Source organism: Simochromis diagramma, unplaced genomic scaffold, assembly GCF_900408965.1.
Source record: "Simochromis diagramma unplaced genomic scaffold, fSimDia1.1 OVJJ01000205.1, whole genome shotgun sequence".
Classification (NCBI taxonomy): domain Eukaryota; kingdom Metazoa; phylum Chordata; class Actinopteri; order Cichliformes; family Cichlidae; genus Simochromis; species Simochromis diagramma.
In genome coordinates, this window is record NW_024386782.1 from 268,526 (window position 1) to 296,118 (window position 27,593).

The 27,593-nt window shown below is 43.7% G+C and overlaps 1 protein-coding gene across 5 annotated transcripts; it reads left to right on the forward strand.

Moving 5' to 3' along the window:
• Positions 1 to 10,998: 10,998 nt before the first annotated feature.
• mpz (myelin protein zero) lies at positions 10,999 to 25,700 on the forward strand. Of its 5 annotated transcripts, XM_040014423.1 has the most exons (7): positions 11,000 to 11,230; positions 12,598 to 12,764; positions 15,279 to 15,492; positions 16,267 to 16,396; positions 16,911 to 16,953; positions 22,114 to 22,143; positions 23,142 to 25,700. In XM_040014423.1, the coding sequence occupies exons 1-7, from the start codon at positions 11,185 to 11,187 to the stop codon at positions 23,151 to 23,153; spliced, it is 642 nt and encodes a 213-aa protein (XP_039870357.1). In that variant the 5' UTR covers positions 11,000 to 11,184; the 3' UTR covers positions 23,154 to 25,700. The 5 variants fall into 5 exon arrangements, with proteins under 5 accessions (XP_039870348.1, XP_039870357.1, XP_039870370.1 ...); XM_040014414.1 differs by having other exon boundaries at positions 10,999 to 11,230; positions 22,114 to 25,700; XM_040014436.1 differs by lacking the exon at positions 22,114 to 22,143.
• Positions 25,701 to 27,593: the final 1,893 nt, after the last annotated feature.

The following is a 27,593-nucleotide window of genomic DNA, read 5'->3' on the forward strand; positions in this document are numbered from 1 at the left end:
AGTTTTGGCACTCTGGGCAGCTCCCCATAAGGCTTTTCAGCAGATGGAAGCATGAAGTGTTATAATATGTTTTGTTAGACAGTTGCGTTGACATAGCCCACCAGCACCACCACATGCCATAGTGCCCCGAATAACAACAGATTGCCGGAATTTCTCACTAGACTTCAAACACCTTGGATCCAGTGCCTCATCAGTCTTCCTCCAGACACCGGGGCCTTGTTTTCCATAACACAAAGTATATTTTTATCTGGAAAGAGGACTCTGGACCACTGAGCAACAGTCCAATTCTTTTCCTCCTTATCCCAGATAAAACTTCTGACATTGTCTGTTGTTCAGCAGTGGCTTTAGATTAGGAAAGCGACAGTTGGAGCTCCTTTCCTGAAGACCTCTGAGGCTGGTGGCTCTTGATGCACTCACATCAGCCTGAGACCAGCTTTTGACTGCATGTTTCATGACGATCCTCTCAAGCCTGCAGTCGACCCTTTGCTGTTGCAACTTTTCTCTCACTCTTTTTTCCTTCCAGTCAACTTTCCACTAATATGCTTCCATACAGCCCTCTGCCACCAGCAAGCCTTTTCACCAGTGCACTTCTGTGGCATACCCTCCTTATGACTGACAGCTCAGCATCACATGATCACAGAGTGTCTTTGTTTTCTAATTCAGATCCATCCTCACTTCTTGTTGGTTTCAAGCCCCAAGATGCCAAAGCCTCACAGTGAGACCTCACTAACCAAAAGGTGACATCGGGATGGCCAGGTTTTATATACAGTGTGATATACAAAACCAGGCTCAGGGGAAACCGCCATCTGTCTCTGCTTGTTCGGGTGAGGGGGAACAGAGAAGAAGAGGTGAACAAAGAGAAAAAGAGCATAACAACAAACAATATAATAAACAGGGAGCAGTTTCAGGGGCCATTTGCTTCAGATTACCAAAGGGGACACGAAGTTGATTATATGCAGCAGTGGCATATAAATACAGGCTCACCAGCAGCTTGAGCTTGTAGAAGCATGACTAAAGGATGGTTCAGTTCCAAGAAGGAAAGTTTGAAGGTAAATCTAAAAAGTAGAGAGGGCGCTTGTTTTCCAAACCTGGAAACCGATTCCACAGAAGATGGGCCAGATTGCTGGAGGCTCTTCCTCTGAAGTATGCTATGGGAATAATAAGATACTGTGAGGTCTTTAAGATAAGGTGGGGCTTTGCATGTGGTCCCGAATAAAATGCCTCAACAGATTAGGATTGATTGCTATAAAATCTACTACTAGTTAGGACTTTTTTGATCACACTAAGAAAAAAAAAATCACAATAGCAATATTACTTCAGTATCTAAAAAGCATCAACAGCTTTTCTTGTGTATTTTTTAAGCTAATTATACTCAAAGTGCAAAGTGAGATTGCCTCTAACCATCACTGTTCATTTTTCATCTTCCTAATAAGCATGTCTTATTGGGGTGATTATTGTGTGGGAGGAAGCCAGAGAACATGCAAACTCTACACAAATGTGTCCCAGAGGATTCAAACCCAGACCCTTTGGTGTGTGAGGCAGCGCAAACCTCTGGATCATGCTGCTGCTCAGCCCCCCACAACAAAAAATCCATTGACTTTACCTGTTTTGTTGCAAATTAAAGCTCTACTGCTGTTGGATGGATTGTTGTGAAATTGGGTTCATTTTCCCTTAATGATGAAGTGTAATCACTTCATTGATAATGCTACTTTTCATCTTGTCTGAATTTGAATTTCCAATGTGTTTTATGACTGAGGGAAAAAAAGTGATTACCCTCAGCTGCACTTTTAATTAGCAAACCTTTCGGTCTGTAATGATGAACATATTAAGTATTATACCAGCCTGCTTACTGCCATGCAGATGCCATCTAGCTAAAGGCACCACTGTGCATCCTCACAGCTTCTAGCATAGACTTGGAAAATTGTGCCAGTTGTGCAGCATCTAACGCAGCATGTGGCACACTATTGTCAGTGTATTTACATGCAGAGTGGTTTATATTTCCCATAGTCGAAAGCTCTTGAGATCGCTATTTGTTATGCTTTCTCTGCATGCAGGTATGCATACTGCACGGCTGGTGGTTTGCCTATTATTTGTGCGTGTGGGACGTGTCCTGTTTCTGCTGAGGGGGAGTTTGAGAAGGACACCATTGTGGCTGAATAATCATGGAAATACCAAATCCAGATTTGCCTGCCTGTTTTGTCTTCTGTTTATCTGCAGCACATTTTTTCCTCCTATTTTATTCAGTCTTCCTTTTTCTCGTGTAAATACTGAAATGTTTTAGTCTAGTTTCTGCTTTCAATCTGTCGTCTCTCCTGCACATGAATATCATCATCACATCTCATCTTCAAGGAAAAAAACAAAAAGTAAGAACAAGGGCTTGCCGGTGTTGCTGAAATCTGAATTTCAACCAGCAGTGTTCAGCTGTGCTGTTGCTTTAGAAAGGAGCTTTAAACATCCAGTTTGAGGGAAAAAGTCCCAAATGGGAATAACGCAGGCAGCAGAGCGTGGAATATTGAGAAAGAAAACATGTAATTAATTTAATCCCATATTGTGTGTGCTGTATGATATTGTCCATTGTTGTGGGTAACTGAAGGTTGACGTGGAGAGTGTCTAATTTGTGTCAGTGGAGAGGAAATGATCAAATCTCCTTGGTTTGCTGTTGGGTCTAAATGCCTGCATGCTGACACTGTTCTGCATTTGTTCCCTTTTTTCTGCATGTCTGAACGAGGCTGTTTTTGTCATCTTTTCATGAACACGTGCATGTGTGCGTGTGTGTGTGTGTGTGTGCGCCTGGTTAACTGCCCGTGTATTTGTGTCACTGATGTTTACCGAGGGGGGCAGCTGGCACGCATCGAACGCCTGCAGGGCATTGCAGCACAGCGGCCTCCATCTCTCCACTGAGGTCTCAGCCCATGTTCAAACAGCTGTGCTGTTAGTTCACATCAAGTCACCCGTTCAGACTGGACCCAGGGGGCAGTTGCTGCAGACCTACCTGCTCCCTGCCTCTGTTGAACTGTTTATCCACATGTTAAGAAGTGACTGGAGGCTCTTGGATGTGAAGCACGATTTGAAAGGAGAAAGGATCTCTAGGCTTGATGCACATGAAAGGCAAGCTGAAGATTGCTCCTGTGTGCTGAAACTGTCCCTGCTGTGTTCCTCTTTAAACTTTCAGGAAGTGTACCCTAAAGCCAGGATTATGGATTACCTCCAAGTGCACGGGGGGAAGGGGGCCTCTATAAAAAATGCCAGGTTTCACCTTTCTCTGTCCTTTTGTGTCCCTCTCTTTTTCCCCACCCCATTCTCCCACATAAGCTATCTGTCTTGTTCACAATAGCGCTTTCTCCACCCATAGAACAATGTGTTTGTTCTCCTCCACCTCCTCGCCTTCCCTCCATCCCTTTCTATCCCTCCATCCATTTGTTTGGTGCTCTCTGTGACATTTCTGCGATGCCAGGCCACGAGGGAGAGCGGGAGGGACAGTCCCTGCCATTGTCCCCGGCCGAACCCACGGCATATCAATAGTGTTTTTCTTGAGCTTGAGCGCCCAGCGTTGGCCAGTAACCTTTCGGATTTGATGATGTCAGGCCCCCTCTGTTTTAGGCCCTTTATATGATTTCCCTCGTCCTCCAGTCTCCACTCTAACAGGGTATTAGCTCCTCAACACCAGAGACAGTGCAGAATTGTGTGCGCAGTGTGACTCATCAGTGCACTTCATCAGCTCATTTTAACTAATGCGAGTTGGGTTTAACTGTGCCAACAAATCCTTGAAATGAAACCACAAACAGTGGCGTTGGTAATTGTCTTCCAGTGTTTTTTCTTTTCTGACACGCCATGACAAATCACTGCTGTGCTTAAATTATTTAGATTTAAGCACAAAAACAGACCTAATTAGGGAAAAAGTTTAGCAGCGATATCTCTCATGGTTGAGCAGCATCCTGAAAATCAGACATTTGTTGACTGCCCCTCCACCACCACCACCCACACTCAGTTTTTCCGTGCTCAAAGTGGACAAGGGTCATAATTTCTGCTGGTGCTTGAGATCCGTGCCACTTGAATGTAAACACATTACTGACTAATCCCCCCCCAGTGGTATCCCTTGACACTAGAGCAAGAATAAGTTGAATGATGACATGTTCATAACCAGCTGCTCACTGTCAGTAAGACAGTGGACACCACTGTCCTCGAAATAAATAAGGAAAGACAAATAATAAAAGTACCTCCAAATAAGGAGTTAAGTTGTCTGCAGCAGACCGTTGTCCTCTCTTTATCCCTTCTGGTTTTGCTTTTTGATAGCGTCACTGCTGGTAGCATGAGTACCAACAGCCCATTGAAGCACAGGAAGTCCAGCCCATCCAGATTTCTGCATCCATACAGTGTGGGAATGATTGGATCCCCTGCTGAATATGTAAGTTTGTTCACTTACAAAGAAATTAACAGTCTAGTTTTTATGGAAGTTAGAAACACAAGTTATAAACTGATTTTGGTGACATTAAGTGGAATAAGTATTTGATCCCCTAAAACCCAACCAGATGTCTGTCTCTCATAGATTGACTGTGTGCTCATATGGTACAAATATTGTAACTGATTAATTGATTGTAGATACTTCTGGTCTAAATTTGTAATGTGTATACGGCACATCTGTCCACAGAATCAGTTTCCTCCATTTCACCTTCATGGGCAAGCCCAAAGAGTTGTGAAAGGATGTCAGGGGTAAAACTGTAGGCTGGACTACAAGACCATCACGACTTGGTGAGAAGGAGACAACTACTGGTAAGATTATTTGGAAATAGAAATATAAAATGACCATTAAGTATCTGAACAGTGTGAAAGAGAAACCAGGAGACTAAGGTTACATAAGGTCCAGCAGCAGGGCCAGTATCTGCTCCATCTGTGTGAGAAACAGGGAGAGAGCTTCCAGAGATGTGCAGGTTTCTGATCAAACAGCTTGAAGGCAAAAGGGGGTCTAATAAGGTGTACCTAATAAAGTGTCAGTGTGTGTGAATTTTCCTATAAAAGTTTTGTAAGCACAAAATATCTGTTTTTACCCTAAAATCTAGTTTTTATTTCAGTTAACTAAAATTGCACTTAGCTTTATTTTTTTTGATTAAGTACAATAACCTTGATAGACTTAGATTAACAACAGTGGATGCCAAGTATAACAAACGCGACTTACATTCATACCATATCGTAGTTAGTTTAACAGCATTTTACTAACTAGGACATATAAAACATCTCCACGAACAGGAGGTCCACAAAAGCGATACCACATACCTCCTATGGAGAGGCTGTGATACATCACAGACATCTGGACTCACAAAGCAGTGTGACTCTGCTGTTTTTCACCCACGATTTTATTAGACATATTTTCAATCTTAGTGACTTTTTTTTATTAAGCACAAACAGTGAAAAAATACCAGGCAATAAAGGAGAAAAGTTGGAATACTCTCCACAAAATTAAAAATAAAAAAAGAACCTATGCATGACTGAACTTCAAATGGCTGAGGCGTCACTGTGAAATATAACCGTTGTAATCCTTTCCTGTAAATGACACTTGTGTGTAGATATTCACATTCATCCTTTAGTCTCTCTGCTTGCTCAGACATCAAAGATTTGTTTCAGAGTTTACACGAAAAAAAAAACAATTTTAATGAGTTATTCCCTTTCATCATGATAAACTTCCTGCTTTTCAGCTGGTTTTTATGTGTTCAGGTGTTACATCACAGTTTACAATTTTATCACATGCTGTGGCTGTCTATACTTTGGACACAGTTACATATTTGATGTTTTCCCCCCTCTGTTTTGACAGTGTAAAACAATTCTGCTTATGTCTGCGATTCTTCACATCACCTGAGTCATCAAAAGAGATTTAAAAAAACATGTATTACCTTATTTTTTTTCTTTGAAATCATCTTTTTTCCCCGTGCCAAGCTAATGTTGGTACAGCACAGCAAATAAACCCCTTTTCAATGGCAACAACAGCGCTGCCAAGTAAACTGAAACAGCAGTCCATCATTACATTAAGACATGAAGGTCAGTCAGTCTGGAAAAAAAAGCACCTCAGGCACCACAAGCATCACAGTGGTGCTTCCCTGAGTTCAAGTATCTTAACCTCAACTGCTAGGTGAAGTCTGTGTGAATCAGTCTGTCATACTCTAGCTGTTGCAAGGAAACCACTGCTGAAGGACATTAAGAAAAACAAGGCCAATAAACTCAACAAATACACATTAGATGAGGTGGGAATCTGGACTTTGGTTTGCTGAGCATCTGCATGTGTGCTTCACACCATGAAGGACAGAGGATGAGCTGTAATGGTGTGTGGCTTTTGGGGAGGGGGGACTTAGCAGGTGAGACTGCTGGAAATTTATTCAGCATTCAAAGCAACACTGTTTTGAGCAGCAGGGCTACAGCAACATCCTGCAGTGACACGCCATCCCATCTGGTTTGAGCTCAGTGGGACCATCAAAACACACCCCTAGGCTCTGCAAGGACTATTTGACATGGGAGCGGAGTGGTGGAGAGCTGTGTTAGACAACGTGACCTTCACAAACACCAGTCTACATCCAGTAAACAATGAAAACCAGCTAGCAAGTGCTCCAAATTTGTGCAAACCTGTTGGTCGGTCGGGTGTAGTGTGCAGTTTTTGCATCTTCTTCCAGTGCATTTGGAGGTTTTCTCAGAGTGCTTGTTGCAGACATGCATGCAGAAGGTGACTGATGATTCTAAACTGGGCATAGCTGTGGATGTGAGCATGGAAGCTTGATTTCACTAGTGATCGGTGCAAAGTGTGTCCTCCCCTCTTGCACAGTTGTAGTCAGTTGTAGAAAATATTTCCCTGCTTTCTGATTTATTTATTTGCCTATTTGTCAAAGGTTACCTGACCCTGTGTGAATTAACTGTGACTAACTACATTTATTGAAAATCTGAGTTGACACACACAGGCCTCATTATTGCGCATCAATAAATCATATACATAGAACCTACTAACAAAGCAACAAAATATGACACAATGTAAAGAAACAACTGAGAAACATCCAGTCACATCTAGTAGTCTTGAAAGTCTAACAAACCCATTTTAATGCTTTAGGACTCTTGCAAACCACACTGAGAGATATTATCCACAAATGGAGAAAACTTAGAAAACTTGAAACAGTGATGAACCTTCCTAGGAGCGATCTACCAAAATTACTCCAAGAGCACATCGACGACTTATTCAGGAGGTCGCAAAGGAACTGCAGACTTCTCGTGTTTCAGTTGACAATATGAAAGAGACTGAGCAACAATGGCATCCATGGGAGAGTTCAAGGTGAAAACCACTGCTGACCAAAGAGAACAAAGAGGTTGATCTAAGATTTATAAAAAGAAAATGACTCAACAATCTGTGAACTGAAAAGACAAAGGTTTAACTTTTTGGAAGTTTTGAGTCCTGTTACACGTGGCACAAAACTAAAAGTATTTCATTAAAATGACATTATATCAACAGTCAAACATGGTGTTGGTAGTTTGCATGGCATGGAGTTGCTGCTTCAGAACCTTGAACCATGAATTCTGCTCTCTACCAGAAAATCCTGTGGAAGAAAGTTCAAATGTACTCGGGTTATGTAGCAGGACCGTTACCTGATACACACCAGCTTGAAAGCTCTGGCGGGCGTCGTCAGTCTGGACTTTGATCAAATTGAGATGTCCCGGCATGTCCTTAAACGTGCCGTTCATGCTCAAAGAGTGGCCCAAAATTTCTTCACAGCGACGTGGAAGTCTCGTCAGTCATTCCAAACGCTTGGTTGTAGTTCTTGTTTGGCAAACATGGCACAGACAGCTGTTAGGTTTAGGGGGTGATTACTTTTTCAAGTAGGATAGATTTGGATAGCTATGAAGAGTATGGAAAACAAACAACAGTTTCACTAAAGAATCAGAAATTTGAATTTTTTTTCTTTGTAAATCCAATGATGCTTTCATACCATTACACATTTACAGAAACAGTGAAAATAAAACCATTGACTCTAAACTGAGCCAAAAGTGTGTCAAACTGTAACTCTAAGCAGCTGCAGCTGCTGCTCTATGAAACACACTTCCCACCACTTAGAATAACTTCTCTAAATGTCAAAGATTACTAATGAATACACACCTATGTCATACTTTTGGTCATCTACTCTTTCTTCTGTTGACCTTTTTTTTGTTGTTGTTGCTGCATCGTTAACCTGCCTCCTATTAGAAACCCATGGTGGAATAACACGGCTGTATTTATATTTAATCCTGCCTTCTAGCCTGAACTTTTGACAGTTTTCTGGCCAATTGCTCGCCATGGCTCATTTGCCTTATTTGGTTATGGAAATGTTTCGCTTGATTATTCAACCCCTTCAGCGAAACTGCGAGTCGATCCAGTCGCTAACGAGACCGCTTTGTGATGGGTTTATGATGGCAGCAGTTGTTGTTCCCCACTTCTCAGCGCTTCACTTTGGCCCACACTGAGATGCTTGTGCTTAAGGGGTTGAGATTGCAGTGCACTCCATTGGATCGCTGTTGACGGTCATTAGTCTTTTGACCTTGGTATGAACCAGCCTCTGTGGTGTGTATCTCTTCTGTCTTTTTCCCATCTCGACCGGCAAGAAACCCTCCAGCAGTCCCATCTTAAAGCGGCTCTTCATTCGCAGAAACCCTCCACATTTCGAAAAAGACATCTGCACATCTGCCAGCCTGCCTTGTGATCAGTGCTGCACTCAGCTGTGACAAACATACTCCACATTGCAGAAAAATTAGACATGGATAGAGCTGACAAGTGCCCCTAACATCTACAGCTCGGGATGCCTTCCCAGCCTGCGCTTATCTGTGGGCTTTTCAAAGTGTGCTTGGTATGTTCTTTTTTCCTCATTCCATTGGAAATAATTTGATGTCAAAGGAAATGAGAAAATCACAAGGAAATGTGCTCTATAAATTTATATGGGTGTCTAATGACATGCCCTCACCAAATACAACTGAGGCCACTGTCTCCACCCGTGAAAACAAGCTTGATGGGTTACACAGGCAGACAGCTGAGATGGTTTCATTCGCACAGTGGCTAAAGCCTGAGGTACTTTGCGTATTCAGTCATCTCTAATAACACCAATTGATGTGAAGCCTCGTCCACCTCAATATGACTAAAGTGCAGCTGAGGACTTGTGTATAATTTTCCTAAAAAAAAAAAAAAAAAAAAATGTTAAAATTGGTCTACAGATCGAGTTTTCCCCGCTGTTTCCCGCTGGTACCTCTTTTCCCTCTCCTCTACCTCTCCTCTCTGTATAATTTAGCAGCAGATGAGCTCTCCCTCTCCTGCATTAGTGTGCTATATCACTGCCAGCTAAAGGAATGGAGGCCTTCGCTCTATACGTGATACAGTTTCTGCCTGCCAAGCTCAGCCGCTGCCGCTGCCACCATCGCTCGGTGCTGACGAGTTTGGGTGCTTGCCACATTCTGCACCTGCCAGACTCATAAAGAATCCCCCTGTTTCTCTGGGGCCTGAAGGCAGGATCTGCAATAATTGTTAAGGATGTCGCGATTTAGACATTCAAGCCAAAGCTTAGACAGTTGATGGCGCCAACAAGTTGGCAGATGGTCCATTTTGTTCAGCTGATCCGTCAGGGGGGTATCTGAGGAGTTAAGATGAACGAGTGGCTGTCACAAGTGGCAAAAAAAAAAAAAAAATGTATGCTGTCGTCTGAAACGTGAGAGAAAGTTGATCTGATGCTCGGCGCTTTGCTGCTCTCTTGGCTTTGTGCTACCTTGCAAAACGAGAGCCTTGATTTTTATCCCAGAAAACTTGGATAAGTGGGCTCAGTGTAATAATGACGTGAAGTGGGTAAAGTGGACGTCCTTGTCAAGTGCCAGCTCTTCTCACTCATCATATACAAATTCTAAAGAGAGGCAGCAGGACTTGAATCAAGGTTGATATGATTTACACTTCAGTGTTGAGTGTATCCAGCTTGTGTGTTTGCTGAAGCTAGAGGAGAACTACTAATTTGAGCATGTATTCACTACAAATATGCCAGCGGCTAAATGAATCCATATTCATGACGGGTGACAAAATGATTGAATGAAACCTCCAGAAATCAGACTTTTTTTCTTTATTTTTTATTTCACTCTCACTCACTCCGTTGCTCTCCTTCTCATATTTTCCTCACCCTGCGCCTGTATCTCGCCGCTGCCTCACTTTCACGTCGGTGCTTCTTCTCTTGTCCTCATATCAACCCATCTATATATAGCATGTCTCTCCCCACACTCTACTGCTGTCTGTGCCACTGGAAAACTGAGGAGTGGGTGCTGCGATTTCAATACGCAGCTTTGTCTGGGCAGGGAAAAAGAAAGGGAGAGGAAGAAAGCCCCATTGACAGACAGGCAAACACCAGTCAGGCCCTGTCCACTCTCTCTCCTTTGTGTTCGTGTGCGAGACGTCAGCAAATGACAGGAATCTGAAGAGGGGGAAGAATGAGAGAAAATAGTTGGTGCATTGTTTGGGCCACAGGGTGAAAGTGCAAGGAGAGGAGAATGAGGGGTGAGGCGTGGGGGATGGAGGAGAGAGCCCTGGACTGACCTCTCTGCTGGATCTCTCCATGTTATACTAACATGCGAGCAGTGATCACATACAGAGCAGCCGCATATGGTCACGAGTCCCCGTCACACGCCTTTACCTGCACCTACACACTAAGTGTTAATTAGCATCTCCTGTCAGCTCAGTCACATCAAGGTGAGGGTTTAATGTGACACGTCACATTCATCACTCTGTAATGTCGCACATACTTCGCAAATTCGCCCCTAGTTGCCTATTGCTTATCCAATTAATTCACCAACTACTGTACTGAGCAGGTGTCTGTCACCTGCCTTTCTTTTCCACTTCAAAAGACAGCATGCGCTCATTTATTTCAGAGAGGGAAATGAAGAGAGCCGGGAGGAGGGGAGTGTGAGGAGAGGAGGAATGGGCCGGGCTGAGGCCTGAACGAGGGGTGTGGTTGGGTATAAAACTTGGGACAGTGGGTTTTCTGTTGTTGTCCTGTTTTGAAGCCCTCTGTCCTGGCATCCTGCACCCCTGCACTCTCTTTTACCTCTTTCTTTCTCCTCCTTCCACTCACGCTCCCTCCAGAGAGGGACTCTTCCTCGACCGACTCCAGTCGGGTCTGCAGCATCAGTCTTTTGGGAGCTCCGTAGAAGCCAGAGACCATGCTGACGTTTTTGGCGCTGACGTCGGTTGCCCTCCTGGGAATAGGTAAAACAACAACAACAACAACAACAAAAAAAAAAAAAGGGGGGGGAAAATGAAAGAAAACATCTTCTTTTAAAGTTTTAACTTCATTTTTGAGGACTTCTCTAACAAAAAAAGCTCACACTTAACTTAATCTACTGAAAGTGATGATGTAGAAATGATCTTTCTATTGATGTGAGGATATGGCAAAGTGGGTTTTTGTGTGTTTTGTGCTACCTGAAAACTAATAAACTTGATGACAATGAAAAAGGTCTAATAGCTTTGATACTGAATCAATCTCAGAGTGCACTCTAATACCTCCCACTACACTGGATTGACACTTAGCTAAAGCATTTTAATTGATATCTTGGCATTTGCTGTATTGATTTAATCTAAAAGGCCAACAGTACACCTGTAGAAGATTCAGTCTCTTTTTGCATGCATTCCAGTAAATGGGTCAGCACCGTCCATCTGTGCTTCTCTCTCGAAGCAGGTGTCTCCAAGCTTGTAACTTTAAAGAGCAGCAGCATTGCAGCTTTTTAACTGAGAGTTTTTGCTCTCGAGGAGGCAGCTTTCTAAACTCCCTCCTGTCAGATGTTTTGTCAGAATTTTAATTAAAAACGTCAAGCGTGATTTCATTGACAAGTTTTGCGGGGGTTGGCTATCGCTCAAGGATGTGCACAGCGAAAGCTGCGAACTTTACTCCCTGGGTGTTGAAAACTCCAGAGTGCTTAAGGGCATTTGTGTTGATACAGCAGTGAGAATACTGTGACTCGTTGGGAAAGTGAACAATACAAAAAAAAATGATACTGCTCAGCGGCGAGGCTGTGCAGCTCCGAGGGGCTTTGGTAGTTGTTTGAGATGCTGAGTGCATTTTTGGAGGAAGTTAAAATATTGATTTTTGCAGCCAAGACTGAATTAACATAGATCATTAAATATTATTCAAGCATAAACTGTGCACATGATTAGGCCAACATTATCCATACCAATGGAGAAAATGAAGCTCCCCCTTTCAGAGACAACCCAAATATTTACTGAGTGCAACTCTGAATCAATGGCACATTTGACCCCACTTAATGTGCAGTTTGTCAGTGACTATCTGGATGTATATGCATGCACCTAGGATTATGCTAAAAGAGGACTACTTTGTGTCTATTGATAACAGTTTAGGTGTAAAAATATTCACAAAGGTACTCAAGGTATTCTAAGAAACAGTGCATGTTAATTTTTTTATACCAGCTCACACTAACAACTATGTACATGTGTTTTTGTAGTTACAGATTTAGATTCCTGAAGGTCAGCTCATAGTATCAAAAATAATATGAGCTCCCAGAATATTTTGTTCTTTCTATGTGTGAATTAACCACTTAAACCTGCTTTGTGTCTCCCAGTGCCTGAGCAGTCCCAGGCCATCGCGATTTACACTGGCTGGGAGCGGCACGCCTTGGTGGGCTCTGACATCCGACTCTCCTGTTCTTTCTTCTCCTGGCGCTGGACCTCGGAGGACGTCACCTTCTCCTGGACATACAGGCCCGATGGCTCACGGGACTCCATCTCTGTAATACTCAAATTCACACACATATACACACGCTATGCAAAATGAAAGGTTGTGTGTTTATAGGTCGGCTACTTTGAAAGGAACAAGCAATTCAAGTATAGTCGCATCAAAGCTGCGCTTGATGAAACTCCAGCGAAACGTCACCGAGTGTGGTATCTATAAAGCCATTGTTTCCCTGCCCACAACAGTGTTGTTTTCATCTGCAGCATGCAGCTGTGTCAGTAAAACATCTCTTGTCCAGAATTATACAGCAGACAGCCAACGATAGCGTCTAGCTGTTGAAATAATGGAGCATTTGGCAGCTAAAGAGCCAGATGTAAATCACTAAGGCGGGCTGCAGCAGGAGAGCCTTCCCTCCTTTTTTGTTATTTGCATGAATGACATTCTTATGTTGTTTACTCCCACTGTTCTCACATTCACAAAGTCATGTATAAATATTTAGGAGGGAAGTACACAAGTCTGCTGCACTGACAGAAATTTAGACTTGCCAACAATGTCTATATTTTCTGCCAAAAGACTTTTTATTGTTTTCACCATCTCTGTGAAACACAGCAAGCAAAGGGAGAAAACCGATAATAGGAAGAAGGTGTGGTTTTCTTTTGGAGGCCACGCGATTTGATTTCTCTCGGGAGATGTTCTTTAATCTTCGGATGTCTGTATTTTAAATGTCTTCCAAAATTCACAAAGTGATTTGTAGAGCACTGAGGGAGCGCGGTTATCCAAAAACAAATCCATGTTTAATCCAGCAAATGCAGTACTGTGCATATCTGAAATGTCATCATACACAAGTACTCAGTTTACTCCAACATCTGCACTAACTAAAAGCAACGTTCTCTGCTAATCTCCCCACTCCTCCCGCTGCATCACCTGCCTCCTGCTCTTTAATTTCACTCTCCCTGCCCTTATCATCCTGCCATCTCTCTAATCTCTCTATCTCCCCATCCTGACTGCGCCTCCCTCTGTCCACCTCCCTTAATCTCCTCCTCCACAGCTCTACCTTCTTTGTCCCTCCCCTCCTCTCTCATTATGTCCTTCCCTCACCTCCTTCGCCTTCATCTGTCTCCCGCGGTGGCCTCACTTTGAAACTAGACTTCTCTTCTTCTTTTATTTATTTTTTTCCTCACTTATCTTCAGTCGCTCATTTCTTTCCCTGCCTGGACAGATTTACAGTTTCATATCTCTATCTGTTGTCACGCTGCATTTGTCCCTTTAAAATGTCATACTTGATTTCTGACACGTTAATCATATGAAAGGTCCTCTTCTTTTCACGTGGGACTTGGTAACAGCAACCGCAGGCCTCGGGTCTTTATTTATAGATGAAACCTTGAAAGACACATTTGACCTTGACCTTGTAAAATCCAGAACATCACCCTGATTCTGCCACTGTGACCATTTAATGTTTAATAATCGATACTTGGTGACGGCGTGTCATCATTTTAAAAGTCATGGCACTTCTTCCAGGAAGAAGAACCAGAAGCCACGACAATATGCAGACATCTAAATGCAAAGCTCTCCTTTGCTTCCGGCTTTTAAATTGCTTTACATGTAAAACTACCTTTGACAACACTGTGCAGTCAATACTGCAGTTTAAGCTGGTCCAGCAGGAGTGAGATTTACAAGCCTTCAATAAGCTGTAAGCTGCCCGGTTTGAGACCATATACATTAACCTGTGTGTGCAGAGCACAAGATGTGCACAAGAAACAGACCAAAACTATTAAGAAAAAGTGCTTTGTTCCCAGTAACAACATCATGGCTAACTGCAGTACCACAGTGATTAGTGTGCATCTGCTTAATTTAATACAGGGAAACAGGTAGCTAGCTCTTGCTCTGGGAGCTGTGGTGGTGGAATAAATCAAGAATGGGCTAATTTAATCAACCTACTGTTGTATTATTGGGAAAGATAAGAACCTCTAAATAGGGCAACCAAACAATCACAACGTCTGCATCAGAAACAGTAAACTGGCTAACTCTGTCAGTTAAACTATCTATAGGTCACCGCAGTCAGTGTCAGCAGGCAGCGGTAATGACTGTAGACTTGCTGCTGCAGTAATGGCAGCACGCTGAATGGACTTAATAATTAATAGGTTATAAATGCAAAACAATAGACTGCTCATATGTTTCACTGGGATTTGGTCCACTGCCTGGAATTCCCCAAACCCCCTCAGTTATCAATTATCCACCATATATTAGTTATAAATGTTGTATATGTTTTTCGTGTGGTAGTAATTGGCGTCACATTTGCTACACCCCTCAGGAGCTGCTTTTGAATATTATTTTCTGGCCCTCGTGTAAAGCTGCTTGCCAGTTTTAAAAGCTGTGCCCTATTTTTTTCTAATGCTCCATGAGTGTCCCCCTGACAGGTGCTTCGTGCATCTCTGTATTTTTTTAAAATGCACACAAATAGTGGCGAAATTTGTTATTGCAGGAAATCACAGGTCTGATCTGCTGCTCTACTTACTAAACATCCAAATGCAGCATTAGTCAGAGTGACAGTGTGTTGACTGTCCTTTGTAGATCTTCCACTACACTGGTGGTGCTGCCTACGTTGACAACAAGGGTCCCTTTAGAGACAGACTGGAGTTTGTGGGAAACCCAGGTCGCCGTGACGGATCCATCCTGCTCAAAAACCTGGAGCTCAGCGACAACGGCACCTTCACCTGTGACGCCAAGAACCCCCCTGACATAGTGGGCCGGCCTTCCAGTGTCCGACTGCTGGTTTTTGAGAAAGGTGAGACGTCCTGTGGGGGGTTTGTCTCCTAAATTAAATTCCTGCTTGCTAGATTCCCACCCACCCTGTATTCTTTTTTTTTCCATTGAAAGTGAACTGTTCTCATTTGTTTTAATCATTTGAAACTCTGAAATTAATCTCAGTTCTCGCCGTTCATCCGAATCAAGCGACTGTCTTCAAACCAGTCGTTGCTTTGCCTCATTTAGAATTCTCCGCACCTCCCGTTAAATGAAATCAATTACAATTTTATCTCTTTCTCTATTTGCGATTGCTATCACTGCCTCCCTTTCACTTCTTCTCTCCCCCTCCTTCTCAGCTTCTCCTCCCATTTCTCTCTTCCATCCCCTACGCCATCGTCTTCCACTTTCTCCCTCAGCGCCTCTCTCCATGACTCTCTCTCTGATCTCACCTTTATTCTACCTTATCTCTCTGTCGCTTCATCTCCTTCTCTACCTTCACTGTGCTGGTATCTTTAATCTTTCATTCAACCTTTATTTTATCTTTTGCTTTACTTTTCTTTGCTGCTTTCATCTCTTATTCACTTTCCTTTTAGCTTTGTTTACCCTTTCCTCTCCTACCAATTTCCTCCCACAAATGACAGCATTGTTTCTTTTCCATCTCCTTTACTGTTTTTTTTTTTTTTTTGTTCGTTGCATGTTTTTTTTCTTATGAACACTCCTGACTTCAACCTGGCATTTGCTTTCCACTGCCACTTTTCCATCTTTGTCCTTTTTGACCTTTCCTCATCTGCTTTTTCCTCTCGTCCACTCATAGTGCCCATCCAGGCTGGCGTGATCACAGGAGCTATCATCGGGGTGGTCCTGGGCCTGCTGGTGCTCATCGTGGTCATCTACTACCTGATGAGGTTCCTAGTGGCACGCCGAGTCTTCAGCCTCAGTGTCAGGTCAGTGCCCGCCCTGTGGCCGGCGGCTCTCTGCCAGTCGGGTTTTTGCCAGGGACTGGAGCTGAAGCCGGAGCCCATCCCTGGCATGGACACCTGCGTGGCCAAGCTGGCATAGCTGCTGTACCACGATTTGATTTGGTTAGGTGTGCGGGGTTTAAAATTGAAGTTAGTCAGCTGTAAAGACACAGATAATGATCTCTCGATTTAGATTTAATCTAAAAACAGTACTGCTCAGGTCCAAGGCGAGATGATTAAAAGTAGTGAAGTGAAGGTTTCTGAGTGGATTATCTACTAGATCATGAAAATGACAGATTCATCATCTTGCTTATACCCTTCCAATCTTCCAGTCTTATGAGATCTTAACACATCTAGCACCTGGGGGCTGTGCTTGAGACAGGGCCAGTAGATTAAGTTGATGTTCTTTATGATGGCTGCCAGGCAATGCAGCCCTGTGACCACTGGAGGGAGAGATAGATTCGACATCCTGACATTGTCTTTCTTTTGTCCCCTCCAGCAAACATGGCAAGAAAAAGAAAGAGGGTTCACAGCAGAGACAGGCAAGTTTCCCCTTCTACTTATTCCACATGCCTCTCTTCCTCTCCTTCCTGCCCCCGCTCCTCTTCTTCCTCTGCCTCCTTCCAGCCCCACCACACACACAGACACACACACAGACCGGCGCATATACACATCCACCCGATAACACCAAAAGCAACAGATTGGTTTGCTGTCACATTCAGGCGCTAATAGTAAAATGATGTGCTTTTGGAGAGGTTACAATGGCATTCAGTGTTTGAGTATTTGGGCTCAGGAAACATGTTGTCAGAGGGAATATTCATCTCCTCTGTTGCAGCGCAGCAACACAATAGCACACATCCAACATGACAGTGCATAACGGCACAGTTTCCTAATCGCATTCCCCCGATGCCAGTCCAACCAGCTCGAGCATGCCCTCACACTCAGCCGGCTCCTCCTCTCAGCAACATATCAACAACAAAATAACATGCCATTCAAAGCCGGGCCCGCTAACACTAATAACAGTGTTCAAGCTGTTAAATTCTTGTGTCGTCTCAGCGTTCGTGGTGCTTTAAAGCCCACACCGTCACACCTTTCTTTCTCGTGGTCCTCACCACAGTTTCAGCTCCCTCGGGGGTGGGATGGGAGGGGTCCTAACACTATGGTGCCAGTACACAACTACGGGGCAAAAAAACAAAAAAAAAGAAGGAAAAACTCAAACCAGTGACTGTGAAATGGCCGAGGCCAGGTTATGGCACTAATGCTATTGCCTTACTGAATGGGACTATGATTGCTCGCAGTGGGGAAATGGACGGGAGCTGCTGATTTTGCTCACTGGGAGTCAAATGAAAATCACGGGGTCTATTATGGTCTGGGCTGTTATCAGTGGTTTTACGCTGCTGCACGCCAAGGAGTTGGTGTATTTTTTTCCCCCTTCTGTTCCTCATGGGGGTGTGATAGCCTCAAGAGGTGGATTAATCAGACATTTTGGTGGCTTGTATTCTTTTGTGCACCAGGGCAAGTTCTGTTTGATTACTCTGTGGTAATGCGGGGGCTGCAGGGTTGTAATCGACTGTATGCTTTGCATGCTGATAATAAAAAAAAGAAAAAGAAAAAAATAGAGAGACAGAAGTCAAAGGATTTGAGTTCAAGGCGTTTTCAACAATCAAGACTCGGCTTTGAAACGAGAGACGTGTAAAGATATCCGCGGCAGGAGATCAAAGGTGTTATTGTAACAGCAAGTCATTTAGCCACAGGTAGAAGCAAACTGTAAAGCGGTGGCGGGCTCCGGAGTGCGCCGTGTTGCCCCTGTAGCGTAAACCTAGAGGGCGACACCGGCAAGGACCGAGACTTCCTCCTACCTTAAACAAGTGCACTCATTCTCATCTCCCCGGAGCCCCGCTTCCTCCTTCTGTCTTCTTCTTTCCTTTCTACTGTCATATGATTGTCAGGTTATTCTTGAGCTGCAGTCAGTTGCTCTCAAGTGCCTGCGGCGGATGACAGTGCATATATGAATAAATAACTCGCCGCCAAAAGGACACTGAAATATTTGACAACGTTGTCATTTGCAGTTACTCTCCTGCAAGTCTCTGCTTGGAAGAAAAATATACAGCGAAAACAGCTTTTCCATCTGAGCTCACTCTCCAGTGTGTTTTAGCTTATTTATTTATTTTGCTCCCCTGAGCTGGTTCTGGTCTTCTAGCTGCACCACACACAGAGAGGACTCGTGGGAGTTTACAGTGCGCTCATAAGTGGTTGTTTGATCAAATAGCCCTTATTAGGAGGCTCTGCTGACACGACACTATTTTGCATCAGCATCGCCGTCTTCGTCGCTCCTCTGTTTGCTGGGCTTGCACTACAAATCTCAAAAAAGGCTTTTGGGCAGGGAAGTGAACAACAGGGTGAGCGAGACAGAGAGACAAAGGAACCCTGTGGTGCCCGCTACTCCCCATTAGGTGGAGTTGTGGAAGAGGACTTTACCCTGCAGCCACACACATAAGAAAGCTCACAGGATTGAACACGCATGCACACACACGCACTGTACTGGAATGATAATTGAGTGCACTCAGTATCGATCTGAGCACAGACACACACACACAGACACACAACCCACCCATTCTTCTCCACTCCCCAATTGCCTCACTTCACTCCACTCCCTCCCTCGCACACTCTCTCTCTCATTCAGATTCCTTTTATCCGGTCCCCTGTCTCCCACTCTTCAGTCGCATCTTCCTCTTCTCTCCATGCCTTCGACTACCTTGCTGACCATGAGAAGCATCTATCTGTAACTCCTTCTTTGCTCTTTCATTTTTTTTTAACTCCCTCTCTCTCTCTTTCTCTCTGCCGATTGCCTCCTCACCCTCCACTCCACGCCCCGCCGCCCCCTTCCTCTCTCCCGTTCCAGTTTCTCTCCTCTCCCTCCTCAGGTATTCTGGGTTCTGATCAGCTTTGGTTCCAGACAGAAAATCACTACCTCTCGCTCTTCATCTACCTCTCAATCTCCCTCCTCACCTGTCACCTTCTCTTTTTAGTATGCAGCACGGGACGCAGCCACTTACCTACCTATCTACCTCCCCGCCAGTCCCTCCTATTTTGCCACTGTACCCACATTTCCTTTGAAGTGTGTGCAGCCCCTGTAACGAGGGTGGTACTGCGTTCTGCATAAGCAGGCTGGAGTGTGTTTACGAAGCAAGCCCGTCGTTAGCGTGGGAGCTATGGAAAACACTGCAGTGCAAAACTCGAGCCTATCGTGGGATGCATAATGGTAAACAATACAGTGATGTATGAGAGAATGTAAGCATGATCGAAGATAATGACACCGGACGGCCCTTGCAGCTTCCCTGTCGAGTTGGTTGCACTGTGTGTCTCAACTGCCGTCTGTGTGTGCAGCTTCTGCAGAGTGCGTAATTAAAGAAGATAAATTTTCTAATGCAATCAGCGGGGTATTATTACTGGGAGCTTCAGTGGGTAGAAACCGCCTCTAGTGTGCTTTCCACTGTTGACTAACCTCACGTATTAGAGGAGAAGTATTTCAGTCTCAAAGCCTCATATCCGGCACGCTTCCCTCTTCACTCTGTTCTCTGTAACACGACAACACTGTGCTGACCCGGGGTTCAAAAGGAATGGCATTATAAAAACCATTACATACGAGCAAAGTTTTATTAGGCTCCATCAAAGCATTATCATGCGCTTGTGATAGTTTTCAATAGGTTAACTCAGGGGTTAATGCACTGGAATACAGTTATTGTAAAGTTAAGTGTTGCCTTGACCTTATCTCCACTTGGTCAAGTCTTTCCTCCTGGATTTGTTGTGCTCAAATGAAGCAGCACTTTACTTCATTTTCCCTCTCTCCTCCTCCTGCGTTTATTGATTTCTTATAGGAGATTTGTTTTTTTAGAAAACACACAAACGATAAACAGAAGGACTGCCAGTAAAACTGCAAAGTTACATAAGCAGAAGCTAAATAAAGAGTTTGGCTCGTTCAGGTTTAGGGTTAGAGTGTGTTTTAGCCACAGGTTAAACAAGCGTGCTCTCAAACTAGAGCATGTTACTTTTAAAAATTAAGTGAAGTGTACCTAGCTCTCAGTTCTTCTGTTATGATGCATAATGTTAACTTAACCTTAACCCAAACCCTCAAAGGGTAACCGGAGGCCTGGAGGATGTTAAGAGATTACGCAGGTCTGTCCCTGACCACAGCTACAGCAAAACAGTGTTGAAGATTTATAACGACTATTCCCCTGCACACTTTAGTTATTATTTATTCAGTAGCTCAGTTAGATACTTCAGAAATATTTAATTTTCTGTTGCCACTCTGACCCTGGAACTGCCCTTTTTAAATGTGATGGGATGCTGTGCCTCAAAGTGCAGCTACCCTGGAAATGATTTAATTTTTCTGTTCTTGGTGTAATTGTAAAAGTCTAAAACATATACCAGACATCTAGTATTTAATGGTCGAATGAAGCGTGTCTGGGATCAAAACATGTTTCATATTTAACAGGCTAACCCCCCAAGAGATGCATTTCTTTTCAAGAGGGTCGTGCAAACATATTGGATTTTCACCATTTATGTATTTGAACAACAAGCGAAACACATAAAAACGGGAGAAGAAAAATGACAACAGTATAATTATTTATAAGTCACAAAGTCAGACTTTAAAGCAAAATTATCTCGATTTTAATCATGAAAAAGCGTTCTTTTAAAAATAATTAAAAAGAGTTCAATGCGTGGCGTTTAACTGTCCCGGCTCCATCTGCAGCGGCACTTTCAACAGTGTTTAAACGGCTTCCTCGCATTGAGCTAAAGGTCTTCACTCCCTAGTGAACTCCAGTCAGAGGAATAATGTTCAGCACTGAAATGTAACCTAGATGAAAACACTTTCCAGCTAAATTTGAGACATTTGTAAACATTTTCTTTGAAGGATCCAGCGGTGGCTCAGAAGGAATAGCAGGTCGTCCACTAATGAGAAGGTCGGTGGTTTTATCACCGGTGCCTTCAGTCGGCATGCGAAAGCGTCCTTGGGCGAGATATTTCGAAACCCTGAAACTGCACCTGATGTGTCATTTATGTGTGTTTGATAAGTGAAAGTAAAAGTGCTGTATGTATAGTATAAAAAGCACTGCGTGAATGTGTGGGAGTGAATGGGTGAATGTGGCTGGTAGAGTAAAGGGATCTATTTTTGACCGAGACAAGGACGGCAAAGAGTTAATTCATACAAACCAAGGCCAAATTCAAAGACACTGGATATGTAAATAATTCAAGGGAAATATTTGCTCAATAGCCAATCAAAATCTACTCTGCATGTGTGTGTGCGTTTGTCTGTTTGTTAATCATCAATTGTCACTCAGTTGTCACAGGTGTATGGAGCCTACCTGCCACTGGGTCCCATCCTAACGCATGGTTACCTGTTTTGTCACCCCCTTACAGCTCTGGACACCGCCCCCCCTCACTTGCTACCCCCTCCCCTAAAAGAACTCTCTCTCTACCTCCTCACCCTCCTCCTCCTCCTCTTCCACCTAAATGTGTTTTTCTCTCTCCTCTTCACATTTCCACCCATCCTGCTAACCCCATATTTCATCTTCTCACCTCTAACACACCTGTGTCACCCCCCCCTTCTTTTCTCTCTTCTTCCTCACGCTCCTTTCCTCCTGAAGTGACTCTCCTCCCCTGTTCTCCCCCCAATTCCCCTCTCCCTCCTCCCCCCACAGGGCCCTGTGCCTCCCGCCGACCCCTCCAAGGTGAAGGCGGCCACCTCGGAAAAGAAGAAGCAGGAGTCACGCAAGGATAAGAAATAGGATACGGGGAGGGGCTGGGGCGGGTTCGCTGACCGGCTGCTCCAGCCCGTACGCCAGGCGGTGGGGAAGGCCCAGCCCAAGCAGCAGCAGCGAACCATAGTCAGAAAAACAGAGAGGGCGGGGGGAGGAGGAGAGGAGGGCTCGGGTCGGGTACTGATGACCATCGAGCTGGAGCTGACTCGCAGAAATGGTGAGGAGGGCCCCAGCGGTGAAGGAGGGACAGGGAGGTCCGAACCGCTTGGCTTCCTCTCCAGGCTCGCCAATCAGCTCACCTTCAAATAACAGACCACGAGAGAGGGAGGTGGGGGTGGGGACCCATCGAAGATAAGAGAGTGGGAAGTCTATTGAGAAACCACAAACCTGCTTTCAACCCACAACGCTAACCTGAGTCCCTGAATAAATGAGTCAAATCATAACTGCTCCTGTCACAGGCTGATGATTATAAACGCAGCTATACTGGCTGAGATCTTAGATGTCGTGATAATCTCTTACACCAGCCAGCACCCCGAGTGCTTTTGTCAGGTCATAAGATATGCCATTTGAAGCGAGACCCTAAGACGGCTTGGTTTGATAACAAAATCTAAAAAGCTGCTCCCTGGGTTCTGCCTTTCTGGTTCCTTTCATTGTGATCCCATCCACCGAAAAAAAAAAAGAAGAGCTTTCTCCAAGTGCGTCCGATACGCATCACGAAGCCCTGGCTGCAGGGACAAGCCAATTTGCTTTTTTCAGAGGCGACATGTCAAACTCCAACTTTCTCACCTCACACTGATCTTCCTTCTCTTCCCCTCTCCTATTCCATTTCTTCCTCCTTTCACTGTGAATTTCCTGACTTTCTTGTTAATTCAAATTACAGAAGTGATTTATATGCTAACTGCTCTATCCTGTTTCTCTCTCTCTTTCTCTTTCTCTCACCTCCCTTCCCTCTTTTCTTCCTCCTGTAGATAAAGGTCTGACTTCTCCATGACTGCCTCCAATCCTCTAGTCTGCTCCCTCCTTTTCCGCCCAGCCTGATGCAACCCCCATTATTTTCTATTATCTCTACTCTTTCAAGACAGCACTGGCTGTAAGAATAGTCCCACTATATCAGCGGCAATGGTGTCAAATAATTTTCACGACGCCTCGCCGGAGATCCTGTATGCGCTCATTGGGCAAACTGTAAAACTGTTTAGGGCCTAACTATGTACATAACTTCCTTAAGAGGAACCTGAAAGATATCCCCTCGTGTTTAGAGTCCCCTGAATGTCCCCGCTTAATGTTTACAACTCAATCACACACGCACTCACACACACAGACACACACACACTAAGCGGAGCTGCGAGTGCACTCTGGACTTTAGACAGAGAAAAAGCGAGACAGAGAGGGACAGGAGAGTGATAGTGGGAGCGAAATATGATTCCTGCTCTCAGCCGGCGCAGATAGAGGTTCAAGCCCTCGAGCTCGGGGTGATTCAATCCTCTCACATTTGAGCTAATGGAGGTTGTCGCTGTGTCCCTGCCCTGGCTAAAGGGGGCTATTTCTGGTCCTATAAGAGCGTACGGGCTTACTGTAACAGCTGCACATTTTTCAGACGACAGGAGATTGGGGGAAGGGGGTGGAAGAGAGAGGCGAGCAGAGCAGGTGGTGGTGGTGGGGGCCCTGCTGCGCTGTTTGCGCTAAGTGCATGAGGCAGTTTGCTGTTGACTCGACGGCCGGGGACTGACAACCTGGAATGACGTCACGGCCTCCGAGGCTGGCGAACGCTCTCACGAGTCTGACAAAAGAGCTTACCAGGAAGAGGTGCAGCTTCAGAGTTATTTTAGGTCCAGTTAATCCGCTTGCACGTTTCTCCTCGCCAACCCAGGGCTAATTATTTTAGCGTGTGCTGGTAACAAGATATCTCTCTCTACATCTCCCTCCCTGCCTCCTCTGCGGTCTCCTCTCCTCTGTTATTTGCTCTTCATGTCAGCCCCCATCTTGAGAATCATCTCCTCTCTCTAAACTCCCTGTTTCGTTCTCGCCGTCCTTAACGTCTTTGACTTCCTTTATCTCTTCCTCTTCCTGCCGGTTAGTGAGTCTGCACGGCATTATTCCCCCACAGAAAAGGCCTATACACAATCCACTCCACTCTTTAAGCCTCTCCTTATCTGACTGCCAGGCCTACAGCTCAATGCTCTGCTCCTCTCTCTTCTGTCCTTCCTCCTCTTGCTTCTTCTCTTTTCTCAACTCGGTGATGGACATCTCTCTCTCTCTCCCCTCCCTTCGTGTTCACCAGTGATCGACCAACGCCCTCTCGTTTGCCCTTCAAGCACCACCTCCCTAAGGGGCACGTCCCTTTGCCAGCCCTTCTTCTCCGGCCCTTTAGTGTCTTTTTTTTCTGCTGGTTCGAAAGCCAAAAGGTTCTCCTCTGCCCACTACTTCCAGAGGAAAGAAACGGATGGGCACAAATCCGCCTTTAGTCCTCACTGAAGACGCCAAACAAAAACTTATAATCTAGCTAGCTCTTTTCCGGTCGCCATTGCGTGTTTTATGTATATGTGTGTCTTGTTAAAAGTGTTAAAAATTTGATTACATGTGAAGTTTAAAAAACAAAAGCAGTATGTCACCCCAAGTAAAGCAAATGTTTCTGAGGCTTTTTTACATGTGTGCAAGAAAACACATGGAGAACATGTTTATGGAGGCAGGGAAGAAATGTATAACTCTTGGAATATGTCATATTTCTGACCTTGTGTGTTATGGAAGGTACTGTGTGGCTGTCTCTATGGTATGTTTTATTCAAAGATGAAGGGAAATCAAGGTTGTTGTGCGGAGTCAGAGAGAAGATGAAGGGTGGATAAGGGTTTGGTTAGCCTTAGATGCAGCGCGATGTGGCTGGGAAGGAAAAAAAAAGATGGGGGGAGAAGGTGCTTGCTGTGGGAGAAATCTTTAGAGGAAGAGACTTATCTGGTGTGTTAAGCCCAGCCAAAAATCCATATGTATCACTACAGATAGAGCCTCCTCTTCCCCCAGAGCTTTCTTTTAAAGGTGCTCCTTCCCCAACCCTGAGCCAAAGATGGACTGCGATTGGTGAGCTTAATATGCAGGGTGGAAAGCGTAGACTTGAATGTTTCTTTAAAATTCATAACAGGAATGGAGGTGCTAAAATCCACATCGATATAACTGGTTTCACTAGTCGCTGTTTAACTATCCAGTCAAATGGATTAGTTAGAATGTTTTCTTCTTTTTTCAGCAAAGCCACACAGACACCTGACGTAAGACAAACAGCATTAAAACTGCCTTTTAAACACACGTTTTGTATGTATTTTGAACCGTGTTAGTCGTAGTTGCAGAATAACATTCCTTCATTTGAAATGACTGGAGCTTCTTACATTTTTTTACATTTATTTTAATGCTTGTGATCATTTTCGAACCACTAACGACTTTTGGTGACTGTAATATGTTGTAAAGAGAACGTAAATAAAAATAAAATCCCCACGTCGCCAGCTGTTGTCAACAGAAGACAAAAGTAAACCCAGCTGAAAGTGCCTGCCGTGTCTTTCTTTCTGTGCCGAGTGCTAAGCTTTCTGTAAATTTGTCACGTACGTCTCTGCCAAGACTCACTTTTATGAACTTTTCAAAAGACGAAGGTCCTTCCAAAATGATATAGTTACCATTTGAAATATTTGAATATGCTTACTGCTGGCAAGAGAAGTGAAACTCATTATAGAACAGCACTAACCTTATTAGCTATCTGAAAGCTTTTTGCATTTTCAGAAAGACCATTTTAGAGGATGTAATCTGGCGGTTTTAAATGCTGCACAGTGATCACCAGGTGGTGGTTTTCTTGTAAGTACAAAAGGAATTCAGTTTTGAAATTAAACTTTTAAGCTTTCCTGCATGATGGTGGCAGGTGAGCGCTAAAATGGGTTCTCCTCATCATGCCCTTTGCAATCCTACAATCAAAAAGGAATAATGATAAACAGGAAATAAATGCCTAGCAACCATTAACCACCCTTTCACGAAATGGCAAAATAACATACAATTTTTTAGGGGATTTTTTTCCCCTGAATTAACATGCTGGTGGGATTTAGTGAGCATAACCTTTTCAAAAATACTTTGCCTCATTATTCACATCAGAGTCTTTAACAGATGTGCGGTGACTTGCCCGGAGACAGTGTATGACTGACTGGCCAATGGGAGATCATTGAATGCTGCAAATGTAGGTTTATTTTGGATTATTCAAACAACCATAATTAAATGTGTTAAAAATTCAATTTAAAGCTGATGCAGATGGGATTTTTGTATTATCTTGTGACATTGTGGAACAGATGCTTATATGCTGTGCTTCCCAAAGTTAAACTGGATGGATGATAATGCACTGTATAAGCCAGACTTTAGCCAGAAATTAGTTGTGGAGTAATAAAGCCAGATTGCTTGCCTGAGCAACGCAAAGTTTCCAGACAACTGAGTTCAACTTCAGGGATGGCTGAAGTTGCTCATACACTCTGATATATTTTGTTGTTACACCTGTTATGAACTGTAATGAGGATTTTAGAATTACTGCAGAGCATGTTGTGGCTTCACTCTCTCGGGCTTGGTGGGACAAAAGTGAAACAAAAAGACAAAAACAAAATTTGACTGATCATGGACTTGCACAAAGTTGCAAGTTTCTTTCTGTTTGGCAAAAATGTAGAGGATGCAACCATGACCTGTAAAAACGGTCACGTATTCACCAGCTAAAGCTGCCTATTTAGAATTGACAAACAACTATGTTGTAAAATATAAAAAGTGTATATTATTACACTAAAAGATATCTGTAACTTTAACAAAGTATTAAAAATAAAAGAGCAACATCAGATTTTATTTAAATGATTTAAAGTTGACACAATAGCATCAGCACACTCCTGCCTGTTGATATCCCCTTCACCAACAAATAAATCAATAAATAAATGAGAATTAAGTCACTCATCAATCAAAACATACAGAATCCCTAAATATATAAGTAGAAGGTTGACAGGCAAATATCGAGTTAATACATGGTAGCTTAGTGTAGAGCTACAAATGTCCTTATAATTCAAAATTTTAAGTTAGGTTTGTTGAAACTTAAAGGCGGTCATTCATTGAGTTGAAATTTTAAGACAATAACTCCTGAGTTTTGATATAATAACAGAGAGGGAGGATGGCTAAGCTCTCTGCTAACTTGGTTAGCAAGGCACCTTCACAGATAACTGCTAATTACAGTACAGTAGCGCTAAATTGCTAATAATACTCAAATTTTACTTACCAGAACTGAGCATCAGAGTTGTTATTTAATCCTGTGGTACAATAAACATTGCAATAAGCCCATTATTTGGGAGCTAACTGCATGATAAATGCTCCAAACAAACATGATTAAGGAGTAGGCCTAGTAGTTAAGCATCTTCAGCTAATGTGTCAGG